Source organism: Hyperolius riggenbachi, chromosome 2, assembly GCF_040937935.1.
Source record: "Hyperolius riggenbachi isolate aHypRig1 chromosome 2, aHypRig1.pri, whole genome shotgun sequence".
NCBI lineage: Eukaryota > Metazoa > Chordata > Amphibia > Anura > Hyperoliidae > Hyperolius > Hyperolius riggenbachi.
The window spans coordinates 293,648,923-293,663,151 of record NC_090647.1 but is presented as its reverse complement, the minus strand read 5'-3'; the positions used below and the strand labels follow the sequence as shown (position 1 = coordinate 293,663,151).

Below are 14,229 nucleotides of genomic sequence, written 5' to 3'. Positions count from 1 at the left end.
CCGGCTGCTTCTGACGCTCACGTCATGTGCGTGTCTGCATCGCCATGGAAACATACCCAAAGACTGTATGTGGCCTCTTCCTCCTTACAATTCAGGAGGTTAGCGTCCCTCAAACAGCCCTGGCAGTAGCTGTGTGGAGATACACATACACAGGATAGGCATACAGGCGCACAAGAACATAGCTCTATCCCGGACAATTAAACATGCATCATAAATATTAAACATTACTACAAAGTAAGTTTTTGGGAAACACTAAGCATAAGGCCATAGAGTTGAGCCTTCCGTGATCAAGCACCGCCCGGTGCGAAACAATTGTCGGAGGACGGGCTCGGTGTGTGGTGCCATCTGGACGGATGATGTAAACTGTTGGCTTCACCGATGTGTTCCGCTGCTATCACTGGTTTTACACGTGTCCTGCAATAAATGCTTCTTTAAGTATACTGGTGCCCACGCCCCTCTCTTGTGAATAACTTTGAAGTGTAAGAATAAGGTTGGCTCTCATTGCCGAAAAACTTTTTTTTTTTTTTTCAACTTCACCAGATTCCCTTCTTTCCTCAGAACCCTTTTTTGCATAGACACTGGTGACATTGAGGGGCAGTTCCAGAGGGTGTGTAGGAGCATACTGTATAAAGAGCAATTCCTCCAACATAGTAGGGTATGTTATGAAGAAATATTGTCTAGAAGTCTTGGGGTTAAATACCATTTGTAGAGAATCTTTTTTTTTTTTTTTTGTAGTTTTTACTAATACTTTTGGAAAAGGTTTTGGTTATGAGAAAGAGAAAGCTTTCTCTATCATTTTTGTAGTAAGTGAAGCTTGCAGGTCAAACTCCCAGATTTTGGTAAATTTCGGTAGGTGAGAAGGTGGTGTATTAATTAGATGTTTGTACTTGTTTTAACCATGGCAACATTACTCTGAATATGGACTGCCAAGAAACTATGAAAAATATCTCAGATATAAATGTACCTCTTGGTTTTGGGGAGGATAAACACTTTCCTCTCCTTGAGGAGTTCTATAAGCTCTTCTCTTGTGGCTGGACCACCAGACTCTGCCATGCGTTCCTGGGGAACATGACAGTCGGGACCAATGCTGCCTTCTATTCAGTCTTTCAGGGAGGAGGGTCTACATAGGTACGCTTATTGACTGGCTTGGGTTGCAGTGCTAGTTGGAGTTGTGGCTGCTAAGTGAAAGATAAAGAATTTGAGATACTTATAATGAAGAGTGAATTGCAGCGCTAAATTAATGAAGGGGAGCTAGTTATATTGCATGATGAAATCAGTGTAATAGGAAGCAGTTGCATAAAAATGTTAACTTTTTAGTTATAACTGTTTAATAGTGACCATTTTTATTTTCTCTTTTAGGCTAATGATGAAGGTGTTCCAGTGTCAATAATGCTTTGTATACGGGCACTCCAGATCACATCAAATGAAACTGAGGCAACAAAGACTTCCGTTTGTAAAACAATAGCTTGTCTTTTACCTCAAGACTTGGAGGTTAGAAGGGCTTGTCAGCTCACAGAATTCTTATTTGAGCCAACAGCTGAAGCACTGAATACATTGGAAGAACTTTATCTTCAGCCTGATCAAAAGAATGTTGAAGAATCTAGTGTTATTTCAAACTCTCTGCGTTGTGAACTACTGCTAGCCTTGAAAAGTCACTGGTTATTTGATCCTGAATTCTGGGATTGGAAGACATTGAAACGACACTGTCAAAAAATCCTTGGGATAGAAGTCTCAGACACAGAGGAGGACAACTATGGTGAGCCCTCAGGCACTGAACCTGACCTCTTAGATTCATCTTTGTCCTTCTACGATGATCACACTGACAAGGCAGAGGACTCCCAAGAATATGCTTCCAATGAGACCGAAAATGTGAAAGTGAAAAAACCTGTTGGGTCATCTGAAAGGTATAAGCGATGGCTGCAGTATAAATTCTACTGTGTAATCTGCAACAGAGAAGTAATTGAGGCAAGGATTCTCCATCATGCTAAAATGCATTGTGATGATGGAGTTTATACTTGTCCGGTATGTGTAAAAAAGTTCAGAAAGAAAGAGGTGTTTGTTCCTCATGTAATGGATCACATGAAAATGCCCATGAGACATCGACCCAAAAAGAAAGGTGAAATTCTGGAACCTCAAGAAAATATTGTAAATATTAGTGAGCCCCTTGAAGATGAAAATAATCCCAATGGCTACATCTCATTCAGAACAATAAGGGATAAACATTTACAGGATCGAGATGTTTATCCCTGTCCAGGAACAAACTGCTCAAGAGTTTTCAAACAGTTTAAATACTTAAGTATACATCTGAAAGCCGAACACCAAAACAATGATGAAAATGCAAAGCATTATTTAGACTTGAAAAACATGAGAGAGAAATGTGCTTTTTGTCGTCGGCATTTTATAACAAATTTTCACCTAAAGCAGCACATGAAAATTCATATGGGTTCTCACCCATTTATGTGTGTTTCAATAGACTGCAATGGAAAGTTTAAATCTATTAATGAACTGCTTCATCACAAACACACACACCTGGACCTTCAATACAAGTGTGAGTTAGAAGGATGCCACTTGGTTTTCAGTGACTTGGGATTACTTTATCATCATGAAGCTCAGCATTTTCGAGATGCAGCTTACTTATGCACTTTTCCACGGTGCAAAAAGTTTTATTATTGCAGGACTGAGCTGGAGGACCACATTGCCACGCATTTAGCTCATACTGGGAATACCTTTGGAAATGGGACAGAGTTGCTTAAAAACCTTAAAAGTGAGGAGAGTGGGCTGAATGATTCTTTGTTTAATTACATGCCTTCGTTTACTGATAAAACAGAGACTGCAACTGGAGATTTTTATGACGAGCAATTTAAAACCGAATCCTGTCTGTATCATGCCTCCGGTCTAGATCAAAGTGACGTTAACCTTCATATGTGCACATGCAGCAAGAGTGATTCAAGCAGTGTCATAAAGCAGGAGTACTCACAGAATTCGTGTGCTCATCAACAGGATGAAATGCCATGCAAGACATTGGAAAGTGTTTGTAGTATTGCAAATCCAGAAAAAGCTGATATAAAAATAGAAAATGATATTCCTTCTTCCAAGGCCCTTAAAGTGCCACCTAGTTTAGAAGATCCTATGCTTGAAATTTTAACTCGTTTAAAACAGCTGGATTTAAAGAACTCTGACACATGTGTTCAAGAAACAGTAGCTGGCTCTTCTAACAGCTCTGCCTCAACAGTATCACAAAATGGCAGCACCCAGAAGTCCAAGGTCCTCAGCCAGTTTCTCTCTCAGTTATCTTCCAAACCATTTTTCTGTGAGCTTAAGGGTTGCAAGTCTGCTTTTGTTACAAAAGCTGCTCTTTTATTGCATTATTGTAAAAAGCATGGATATACAAAAGATAAGGCTCTTAAACTGCACATGTTCCAAAGAAGGTATTCACCTTTTGAGTGCCATCTCTGCCAAAGACGTTTTACAAGGAGAACTCTCCTTCGCATTCATTATAAGAATGATCACCACATCGCGAAGGAGAAAGGAAGGACAAGTGTTAGGAAATTTGAAAAGAAAATAAAACCACGCCTCATACGTCCTAGACGCAAAGGTTGCTGGGAAAAACTCCTAGCGAATGAGGCCAGCGACTTTAATGACTTAACATCTCCAAGTCAGGAAGGTTTTAATTCTGAAACCTATGGAGATTCCTTGTCGTCTGAGACAGACAGTAGTAATGCTCTTGGTGCATTAATATCTGATGACTTTCAGTCTGGAGAAGGGAGAGGAAGTAGGCGCGTTGTAGAAAAAGAGAAGTTGTGCTATGTTTTAAATAAGTATCACAAGCCATTTCACTGCATTCATAAAACATGCAACGTCTCCTTTGCAAACCAGCGAGGCTTAGTTCGTCACTACCAGCTTGTACACCAATATAACAAGGAATCATTGTGCTTGGAAAAAGACAAGGAACAGAATCAAAAAGAAACTACCAAATGTAGAAAGATATTTACCTGCAAGTTTGAAGAATGTGGGAAAAGCTTCATTTGTGGTAGAGCACTGACAAAACATTACAAAGAGTTTCATGATCAGAGTGAAATTGAAGAGAAGGAATTTGATAGTTTTGAGAATGAAAACTACTTGCAGTCTGAAACTGAAGAAGACGATGAAAAATTTAGTGAAGAAAGTGAAACTGATGAGTCTGAAATTTACTGTGATGTAGAAGGTTGTCATGCTGTGTTCAGAGACCATACAAATTACTCGCGACATATTATGTTGCGTCACCGAAAATATGACTTGTATGACACACAGAGAAAGCGCAAGAAAAAAGCGGCAGAAGTAGATGAAAATTACATTGCACCTAAACGCAAAAAGGGTCTTCTCCATAAAAGGAAGGTAGCAAAGATTAAAAATAGCGATGGAAACGAAGTAGTTGGCTTTAAAACCAGGGAAGAAGCATTGCAGATGTGTGTCCAAAATGTTAGCACAACACAATTTCCCTGTATGGTTCGTGGCTGTGCATCAGTAGTTAAGTTAGAAAGTAGCATCATTCGGCATTACAAGCTAACTCATCGTCTGAATCCTATTTACGTGACTGAAAATCTTCCTGTATTAGTTTACTGTGTAAAGAACTTACAAAAGAGTAGGTTGGTATCCAGCTCACCTGAGAGAAGACTGAGAGGTGATAAAATATCAAGGTTAAGTTTACGTAGTGTCAATAATAGCACATCAAATGAGAGAGGTGACTCTTACAAGACTCCAAAAAGTGACCACAGAAGAAATGGCTCTGTGGAGAGAGACTGTTTTGTCACATCTCCACATCACAATAAAATCTCAAAAGGTAGCTTTAAGGAAACTGTTGTGAGGTCCTCTTTCTGCAGAAATGAAGAACAAACTGCTAAACCTAGTGGAAAAGAGAATGTCTCCAGTTTCAGCACTGAAGACAAAGCAGAGATTTATAAAGAAAGCCATCCACAATCCCCAGCACATTCAGATGATCGTTCTTCTACAAAAGGCAGTCAAGTAGAACAGGTAGAGACAGCAATTGAACTAACGAACTTTAAGCCAATGGGCTTTGAATCTTCTTTTCTAAAATTTCTCCAGGAAAGTAGAGTAACAGATGAAGAGGATTCAGATTCTGATGATCTTGAATGGAATTACAAACAAAAGAGCAAACAATTCCAAAATTCAGTACAGAATCGAAAGCCATTGTGTAAAGATAGAAATGTGCATGGAGTATGTTTGTCTCTGGGTAAAACTGCGTCATCAGAACCCACATTTGAAAATTTAAGGACAATGTTGGACAAAGCATTGACAGACTGTGGTGACCTTGCTTTAAAACAACTTCACCAACTTTATCAAAGGCCTGTTGTTGTTCTGGAGCGATCAGACTTTACAGCACCTCTAATAGAGTTGTTCTCTAGCAAAAAGACTGATGAACTCTGTGTGGGCATTTCATGATATAGGCCAACTCCTAGATTTTTGCCAGTATTAATTTGAAAGACTTTGATTAACACAGAAGGATTGTTCATAAGTCAAATGGGTACCATGTACAGATTTTGTGTAACTAGATGTAACAATTCATGAATGTACTTATGTGTTCACAATATCTTTTGGTTTATCTTCCCAGCAGAAAACTAAACTTGGTGCTAGGACATCAATATAACGGGGCTTCCTTTGACAAAAAGTGTGCATGATTGTCTGGGATTGTGGGATTAAAAAGATTTTCATACTTGAATGAATATGCACTTAACAGTGCGTTATGTAATATATTGTACACTACGACGTCTTATATTTTTTGAGTTCTGTTTCAATAAATGAAATACTTTCACCCATTCTGATGGAGCATTCCAACTTTTTAAAATATATTTTTTTACTGTGACTTGAGGCTTTTATTTGTCCCCTCCCCCAAAGACTTCACAATTTTTTTAAAATCCTTTCTTAAATGTAAAGTGCTTTAGAAAGGCCTACGTTTTCTGCACTAAGTGTAGGTATAGTGTCATTTTTATTTTTATATTATGTTTAAGTAGAACATTGAATTCATTTGACTTTTCTTTTGATGCACTGCAGACATTTAATAAATGTTTTCCAGATAATTCAGTTTTAAAATGTGATTATTATTTTCCCTCCCACATTTATGTGAATTTTTTTTCTTTAGTGTAAATATTTCTTGAACTGTTGTAAATTACATTTTTTTTATCCTTTTGGGATAGCTAGGCAATGTTCCTTATATATGGACACATAAATTTGCAGGACTTTTTAAATATACTAATAAAATAAAAATGGTAACAGGTTTGTTAGTTCTACCTTATGCTTGTTTGTGATAACACTGGAGAAATATGCAAATGTGTATTTTTGACTTGGTCAATGTGCTTAATGCAGTTTTGTCAGTGGCACAGAGTAGCACTAAAACTGGGATATTGAGCACAGTATGCTGCGATTTGTTAAAGCGGGATTGTCCGCCACAAAATCAAATTCTATTTACCCACTGTTCTGTGTTTATTATGCAGCCTGCAATCTGACCCAGCATTGCAAGCATTCCAATCTAATCATAAATGCTTCTGCTCTAATAAATCTTATCTCAGTCAGCCTGGCTCTATTTGGTACATTGCCAATGAGAGGGAAGCTTTCATCTCCCCTCCCACATTCCTGCTCCTCCTTGATTAGCTGAGGGCAGTTCGGTGTGATACAAGGATGAGAAGGGAAAAGCTGCTGAAATATGATCTATGTTGTGCTTGCATGTATTTACAAAGCAAGCTAGATATAACACTGCAGTTTCTAGGAGAGGGAAAAAGGAGGGGGGGGGGGTGGATGTCATTACTAGTTCAGTCAGAAGTAAACATTGAAATTACCAGGAAGAGTTTTCTCTTTATATACATATACAAGTCACTGAAATCAAAATGTGGACAGTACAACACATTTGTTATGTAAGTAGAACAAGTATTTACAGTATCTACTCAAGTGTGTGTTTGTTTTTTCTCCCTGGGATAGTATGGCTGTCGCTGCTGCTTTAAGGGCTGATTCATACTACGAGAGCTTTTTAAGTGCCAGAGATTTTAAAAGGTCTTGCTAATGCAATTCTATGGGGGATTTTACAAAAACACGTCGCTCCAGTGTGAACATACACATAGGATAACATTAGCAAGAGCTTTTAAAGTCACAAGTGCTCAAACCTCTTGTAGTGTGAACCAGCCTTAACCATTATACCTATATATTCATATAACATGCAACTTTGCTTTTACTTGGTTGCACCTTTAGTATATTTAAGGGATATGGCATCTGCCATGTTTATTTCCTCTGAAACATTACCAGTGTCCTGGCAGCCTGCTGATTATTCATACATTAATAGTGTCTGAATCACCCATCTGAAACAAGCATGTGGAACATTTAAACATCTGATCTACATGTTTGTTCAGGTCTATGATTAAAGCGGTATTGTCACCATAAAAATCAAATTTCAACAGAAACTGGTCTGAGTATATTAAGTGATAAAGATGCTAATCCTGTATTCCAAACTTCAAAAAAAATGTCTGCAGGTATGGTTTGGAGTCATCACATTAATTTTTGGTACTGGCTCTTTAAATCGCCGTCGCCAAAAAGTTCCACGCTGGGGGCTCTTTATAATGTATTCCTCCTCTCCCCCTCCTTCTAACGCCCTCCTTGTGCTGGATTGGTTGCGCTGCCTGCCTGTGAATAATAGGCACTCCGCACAGTGGAGTAAACATCACGCTCCAGATCACCCTTCTGCTTGTGGCAAGGCTGGGTGACTGGGTATGGTGCGAGCAGGGAAGAGGTGAACTGTCTGCATACAGCGACAGTGCGGGCTCATCTTGCAGCGGCCCCCCTCCTTCCAGTCTTGTGTGTGTGTGTGTGTGTGCGCTTGTGTGTGTGTGTGTGTGTGTGTGTGCTTGTGTGTGTGTGTGCGCTTGTGTGTGTGTGCGTGCGTGCGTGTGTGTGGTGCGTGCGTGCGTGCGTGTGTGTGTGTGTGTGTGTGCGTGTGCGTGTGTGTAAGGCTGCTGCAGCGAGGCCAGTCACCTTCAGAGCTCTCCTCTTATTTCCTCCTCGGGCGGGCGGCAGACAGCGCTCCTCTGCATTCCGGGAGCATCTGTCACTGGTCAGCAGCGTACTAATGGCCCATGCTCACGGGCTAGAATTGTCGCCCGTGAGTATGCGCCGTCGCACGGGCGCGCACCCCGAACTGTCGCCCGTCACTGATGTCGCCAGGCGATTGGCGCGGTCAATCGCCTGGCGGCAACTGTCGCTAGCCCGCGTGAGTACGCGGACTAGCGACAGCAACCTCCATTGAGGTATGCGGAGCTTCCGGCGGGGGGAGGAGGAACGTCGGCGACAGCTTCCGTCGCGCCGCTGGTCCCTCTTCCATCTGTGTACGCGGAGGGACCTGGCGAGGAGCTGTCGCCCACACGCTCACGTGTGCTGGTGACAGGCCGCTTTAAAGCTACATACACACGAGGCACGGATGTCTGCAGTTTCATGGAGACAAGCAACAGTTGAAAGTCTCCAGCAACGACAGTTGTATACAAGCAACGATTGTATACACGCGGCAACAACCTGTGTGCAACATAGCGGAAACTGTTGCTCCTGTCGCAGGTTCAATGAACTGTCGGACTCACAAGAGTTGCTAGAGACTAGCATACACACGACCGCACCGACTTGAGAATAGGGACGGTTGCTGCAACAGCTGTTGCCGGCGATTGAACAAGTCAATCGCCTGGAGACAGCTCTGATTAGCAACAGTTCCTTGCGCGCGCCTCATACACATGGAGGACCTGTTGCCGCAACATGCGCGCGCCATGTGTTTCCAGCAACAGTTGTAGTCCGTGTGTATACACTCAGAGCAGAGGTGGTGTGAGGAGGAGGGGGGGCTCTGGGCTCACATTCATGACTGTCTGCTAGCCAGGGGGGACTTTGCTTTCAATGGGAGGAGGAGGTGGAATACGAGTGGTGTGTGTGTGTATAATTTGGTGCCTTCCCAGGATTTATATATGCTGAGCTAAACTCTCTTATGGCCCATACTCACGGGCAGCAAAAGTTGCCTGTCGCCAGCACACGTGAGCGTGTGGGCGACTGGCCGGCGACAGCTCCTCGCCAGGTCCCTCCGCGTACACACGCGGAAGAGGGACCAGCGGCGCGACGGAAGCTGTCGCCGACGTTCCTCCTCCCCCCGCCGGAAGCTCCGCATTCTCAATGGAGGTTGCTGTCGCTAGTCCGCGTACTCACGCGGACTAGCGACAGTTGCGGCGGAGGTGCGGCGGCGACTGTCGCTAGGTGATTGAAACTTTCAATCGCCTGGCAACATCAGCGGCGGGCGACAGTTCGGGGTGCGCGCTCGTGCGACGGCCCATACTCACGGGCGACCTGTCGACAATTGGAGCCCGTGAGTATGGGCCATAACTCTAATATAAATATACTGTGGTTGCCTGAAAATACTCTCTCTCTCTATGTTGCACTTTCTAGTATAGACCTCAGTGGGAGTGTCTGAAGACTCTGGAAGGCGGTAATGAATACACAATGAGCGAGCGAGGGATAGCAAGAGTGGGGGCGGAAATGTCAGGATCAGCTTCATTCAAAGCTAAACAAGATGGCCACTGCCTAGAATAGGATTCTCTGCTTTTCCTTTATAAAATTCACAGGAATCATAACGTGGACAGTGCAATACATATGTTATGTAAGTAGAAGTAGTATGTATCTACTTATACATGTGTTTTTTATATCTAGGTTAGCATGGGTGTCACTTCTTCTTTAAAGGCAAAGGATCAGCAGGAGAGCCAGGAAATTTGCAATGTTTAAAGGGAACCTAAACTGAGAAGGATATGTTTTTTTCCTTTTAAAATACCAGTTGCCTGAATCTACTGCTGATCCTTTGCCTCTAATACTTTTAGCCACAGCCCCTGAACAAGCATGCGGATCAGGTGCTCTGACTGAAGTCAGACTGGATTAGCTGCATGCTTGTTTCAGGTGTGTGATTCAGCCACCACTGTAGGCAAAGAGATCAGGGCTGCCAGGCAACTGGTATTGTTTAAAAGGAAACATCCATACCCCTCTCAGTTTAGGTTCTCTTTAAGGGCCCATTTACACTAGAAGTGCTTTTCTGAGCGTTTTGCGATTGATTAGCATTTTTTAAAATGGCTCCCATTCACTTTCCTTAAATTCGTGGTAAAATCGCTGCGGTTATCACGTACACGATCGCGAAATCGCAATCTTTACCTGGATTTTAATGAACGTGAATTGGAGCGATTTTAAAAAAACACTCAGAAAAGAGCTTCTAGTGTGAATGGGCCTTTGGAAGTGTAAGTTATTCATTTTATTAATATAGTGTATGTACTGTATATGTGCCTGTATGTGTAATTTTACTTTTTGGCCACAAGATGGCGTTAGTGAACACAATCCCATTATAGGAAGTGTTCACAGTTTTGTTTTTTTTACATTTAACTACACTTTGGCGGCTTCCTGTTTTATGGATGGACATGGCCGCTGATCGCGGTCACGTCCATTAATTCCAGGCATTGCGATTCGGTCCTCTTCCCCAATCGCTGAACCCGGAATCCCGACGGAAACTGCGGCGGGAGCTGCACGCACACGTGTGGAGCGGCTGCGGGAACGAGCAACGTATTAAAACGTCATGTTGCTGTTAACAGGCTAAAACATGACGTTTTAATATGTCATTAAGTGGTTAAATTAACCCCTGACCTCCCTCACTCCCCAATAGTTACCAAATTAAAAAAGAAAAAATTACAAATAAAAAAACAATACTTATTAAAAAAGTTAAGTCCCTAAGGTAACTTTTTATATGTTTGTAAAGAGGGTATATTACTATTACTTTATAAATTATGGGCTTTTAATTAGGAATGGATGCAAAACTGAAAAAAATGTACCCTTATTTCCAAATAAAATATTTGTGTCATACATTGTACTAGGGAAAAATTTTAAACGTTGCAATAACCGGGTCAAATCTGCAAATAAAATGTGTGGGTTTTAATTAAGTTAGCATGTATTATTGTAAAACTATAATGGCCAAAAACTGAGAAATAATGCATTTTTTCGATTTTTTTTTTTTTTCCTTGTTAAAACACTTTTAGAAAAAAATTATTCTTAGCAAAAAGTACCCCCCAAAGAAAGCCTAATTGGTGGCGAAAAAAAACAAGCTATAGATTGTTTCGTTGTGATAAGTAGTAATTAAGTTATAGGCCAATGAATGGAAGGAGCGCTGGCCGGTGAAAATTGGTCTGGTTCTTTTTAAGGGAAAAACCCCTTTGAGGTAAAGTGGTTAAAGAGTCTGAAGCCCCCAAAAAAACTCTTTTGACTGGCCAGTCCTCTTCAGCTATAAGATCATAGTTGACAAGCCGCATCCCAGCGGCAGAACAATCTACTTATACACCCCCCCCCCCCCCCCCCCCGAATTCCCCGGGGCACAATTCAGGGCTACTTCCAGGTAGAGGCAGAGCTTTGTGCAGTAGCTCTGCCTCTGCTAGCGTCAATTCTGCCTCTCCCCGCCCTTTCAGTCTTTTCACTGAGAGGGGCGGGGAGAGGCAGAGATTGATGCGACCAGAGGCAGAGGAGCTACTGCACAAAGCTCTGCCAACCCCCGTCAGCAAAATCCACAACCTGGGAAGTTGTGGAATTTAGCCCTGGGGATTTTGGGGATATAAATATCTCGTTCTGCCGCAGGGATGTGGCATTTCAGCCATGATCTTATTGCTGAAGAGGGCTGTCCAGGCAAAAGAGGTATTTTATTTTGGCTTCAGACTCTTTAACTGTGCTGACGCAATAGTTTTGTGGTTGGCTCCATAGAGGGCATTCTAAAAGGACAACTGTAGTGAGAAGAACATGGAGGCTGCAAAATGTAGTTCCTTTTAAATAATACCAGTTGCCTGGCAGCCCTGCTGATCTATTTGAGAAGAGAACACCACCAAGAGCCCAATATAGTGTAGTATGTACTGGTAATGGAAGATTTATAGAGTAATTCAAAATGTAATACTCACAAACCAGGATTACCATTAGGCAACCACTGTCAAGGCGGTTGGGGAGATTGTCCTGACCCCACTCAGGATTAAGAAGTCGCTCTCTGTAGAAGAAGGAAGTGGGTACAACCCTCCACCTAGGGTGGACTCAATGTAGCAATAAGATAACAGAGGCGCTAAAAGGATAATATGGACTAAATGAGCTTAAAAACCAATTTGGTAATAGAGGAGGCAGTGGTGGACTTACCCCCTCCAAGCAGAACACACGACTGTAGATTTTCTGTCAAAAAAAACGTTTATTTGGTACTCCAAAATAAAATGCAATGTGTTTCGCAGGTTAAACCTGCTTCCTCAGGCAATACAGATAGGAGTATCTGTAGTATCTGCTAGTAACATCAAAGCTGAGCGCCTCTGTCAGCGCCAGAGCTGCAGCCACTACGACGCGCTCTATAGGCAGTAGCAGTGTTATGGAGACTTGCCTAAGGTCTCCTTCTGAATAGGTGCTGGCTTACTGAAGAGGCAGAGCCAAGATTCGAACCCTGGTCTCCTGTGTCAGAGGTAAAGCCCTTAACCATTACACCATCCAGCCACTGCTGGATATATACATACATACACATACACACATATACACACACATATATATATAGTCACACATGTGCCAGCTCATCACAGGATACAGGCTCTCCAATGCCAATGAAGAGGAGGGAATGCAGCAGTGATACTCTGCACTGCCTGGGGTAGCACATAAAGGACTGAGTGGGTGGGTGGTAAGGGGAGTAGAAGAAAAATGCCCTTGGCCAATACTTAGCTGAGGCAGATCACCTGCTGAGGATGCTCTGGGGCTGCTATACACACAGTATATTCTCGCTCAGCGTGGCTCTGACTGGCTGCCTCCTTAGCGTGCGGACGAAGCTTTAAACTAAAAAGCCTAGCATTACAAAAGTGCAGTCTGCCAACCTATAATTGGGCTCTATTCTCACTTGCTGAAGAAAAAATGAGGCCTTTCTTACAGACTGCAAAATGAAGCTTGCATATACCAGTAAACCCATTGCCAGTTAAACCAACAGTTGGAGTTTTAAGTAAATATGACACTTTTTTTTTTATTTGCGATATTTTTTGTTTAAAAAAAAAAAAAACTTTAAAAAAACTCAGTAATTGTGATTGATACAACTTAAATTAATCCCTATATGTTTCCAGTTAAGATAGCGTAAACCCTCATCAACCCATTTTCCATATTCTGGGGCAAGAATATGGACCTGTAAATAATCTTGGGAGAGCTCTTCACCACTGAACAGCAGCCAGTTTTCTGTTTGTTGGATCACATACTTTATGCTGCTCCATCCTAGTAAAAATCTTAGTAATGAAAAGGGGACTCTAGGCAGCAAGAAACTAGCTCCAGTTAGTCAAATACTCAGTATACATCCATGCATATAAGTGCCAGTACTCCTGCCAGATCAGTCCCATGTGATACATGCTTTTCTGCCCTGTCCTGTCCCCTTCACCTGACCTGTGCTTTGCTAATAATAATAATAATAATTCCAGTATTTGTATATCGCTTTTCTCGTGTTGGACGCAAAGCGATTGCGTGGCAGCCGATAGAGCACACTCAGTAGGAAGTAGCAGTGTTGGGGAGTCTCACCCAAGAACATTTTACTGAATAGGTGCTGGCTTACTGGGAGCTAAGATTTGAACCTGGGTCAAAACCAGAGCCCTTCACCATTACACTATTTAGCCACTTATGATGCATTTGGTGGGATGGTAGATGTTGACAGCTTGGTTGTCCTGGACCTGTCCTCGTGTATTCAATGAAGTCCAAAGATGTTTTTGCTTTTTTCATGTTTTGAATATCTCAAATGAAAATGTGATTTATTTAGAACTATGCCTGTTGGTGCAATTTTCAAGATTACTAGGTACAATAAGGACTTTAGGAAGTGTTAATGTGAAAAGCAAAGAGTGGAAGTCTCAATACCAAAAATATAGGGAAGTTTATATAAGGTATTAGGAAGTCTCAATATGAAAATCACATAGTGGAGACCTTCGGCTGCCCAAATTCCCTGGAAAGCTGCCTATTGTGGCTTTATTCTGCCTTTATTACATGTACATGATTTTACATAGTGTGTGGCCTGTTTCCCTCACTGCCTGCTTGTGACTTTGGAGCTGCAACAACCAGGTGTGTGTGTGTGTGTGTGTGTGTGTGTGTGTGTGTGTGTGTGTGTGTGTGTGTGTGTGTGCGCACACCTGCCACTTAGGCTCGGTCCACACTGCGGTGCAT

At 42.1% G+C, this 14,229-nt stretch overlaps 1 protein-coding gene and 1 long non-coding RNA gene across 2 annotated transcripts in view; one reads left to right on the top strand and one right to left on the bottom strand.

Annotated features, from left to right (window-relative positions):
* Window positions 1-6,039, top strand: part of RLF (RLF zinc finger) — an 86,335-nt gene extending 80,296 nt beyond the window's left edge. Inside the window, exon 8 of the mRNA XM_068268951.1 lies at window positions 1,360-6,039. Coding sequence (XP_068125052.1) covers window positions 1,360-5,439 — 4,080 coding nt within the window. The 3' untranslated portion in view covers window positions 5,440-6,039. The remainder of the gene's footprint in view (window positions 1-1,359) is intronic.
* The window catches only part of LOC137546460 (uncharacterized), a 44,347-nt gene that overhangs the window by 3,047 nt on the left and 27,071 nt on the right, over window positions 1-14,229 (bottom strand). The window contains exon 2 of the long non-coding RNA XR_011026261.1: window positions 965-1,175. This is a non-coding gene — a long non-coding RNA (uncharacterized lncRNA). The remainder of the gene's footprint in view (window positions 1-964; window positions 1,176-14,229) is intronic.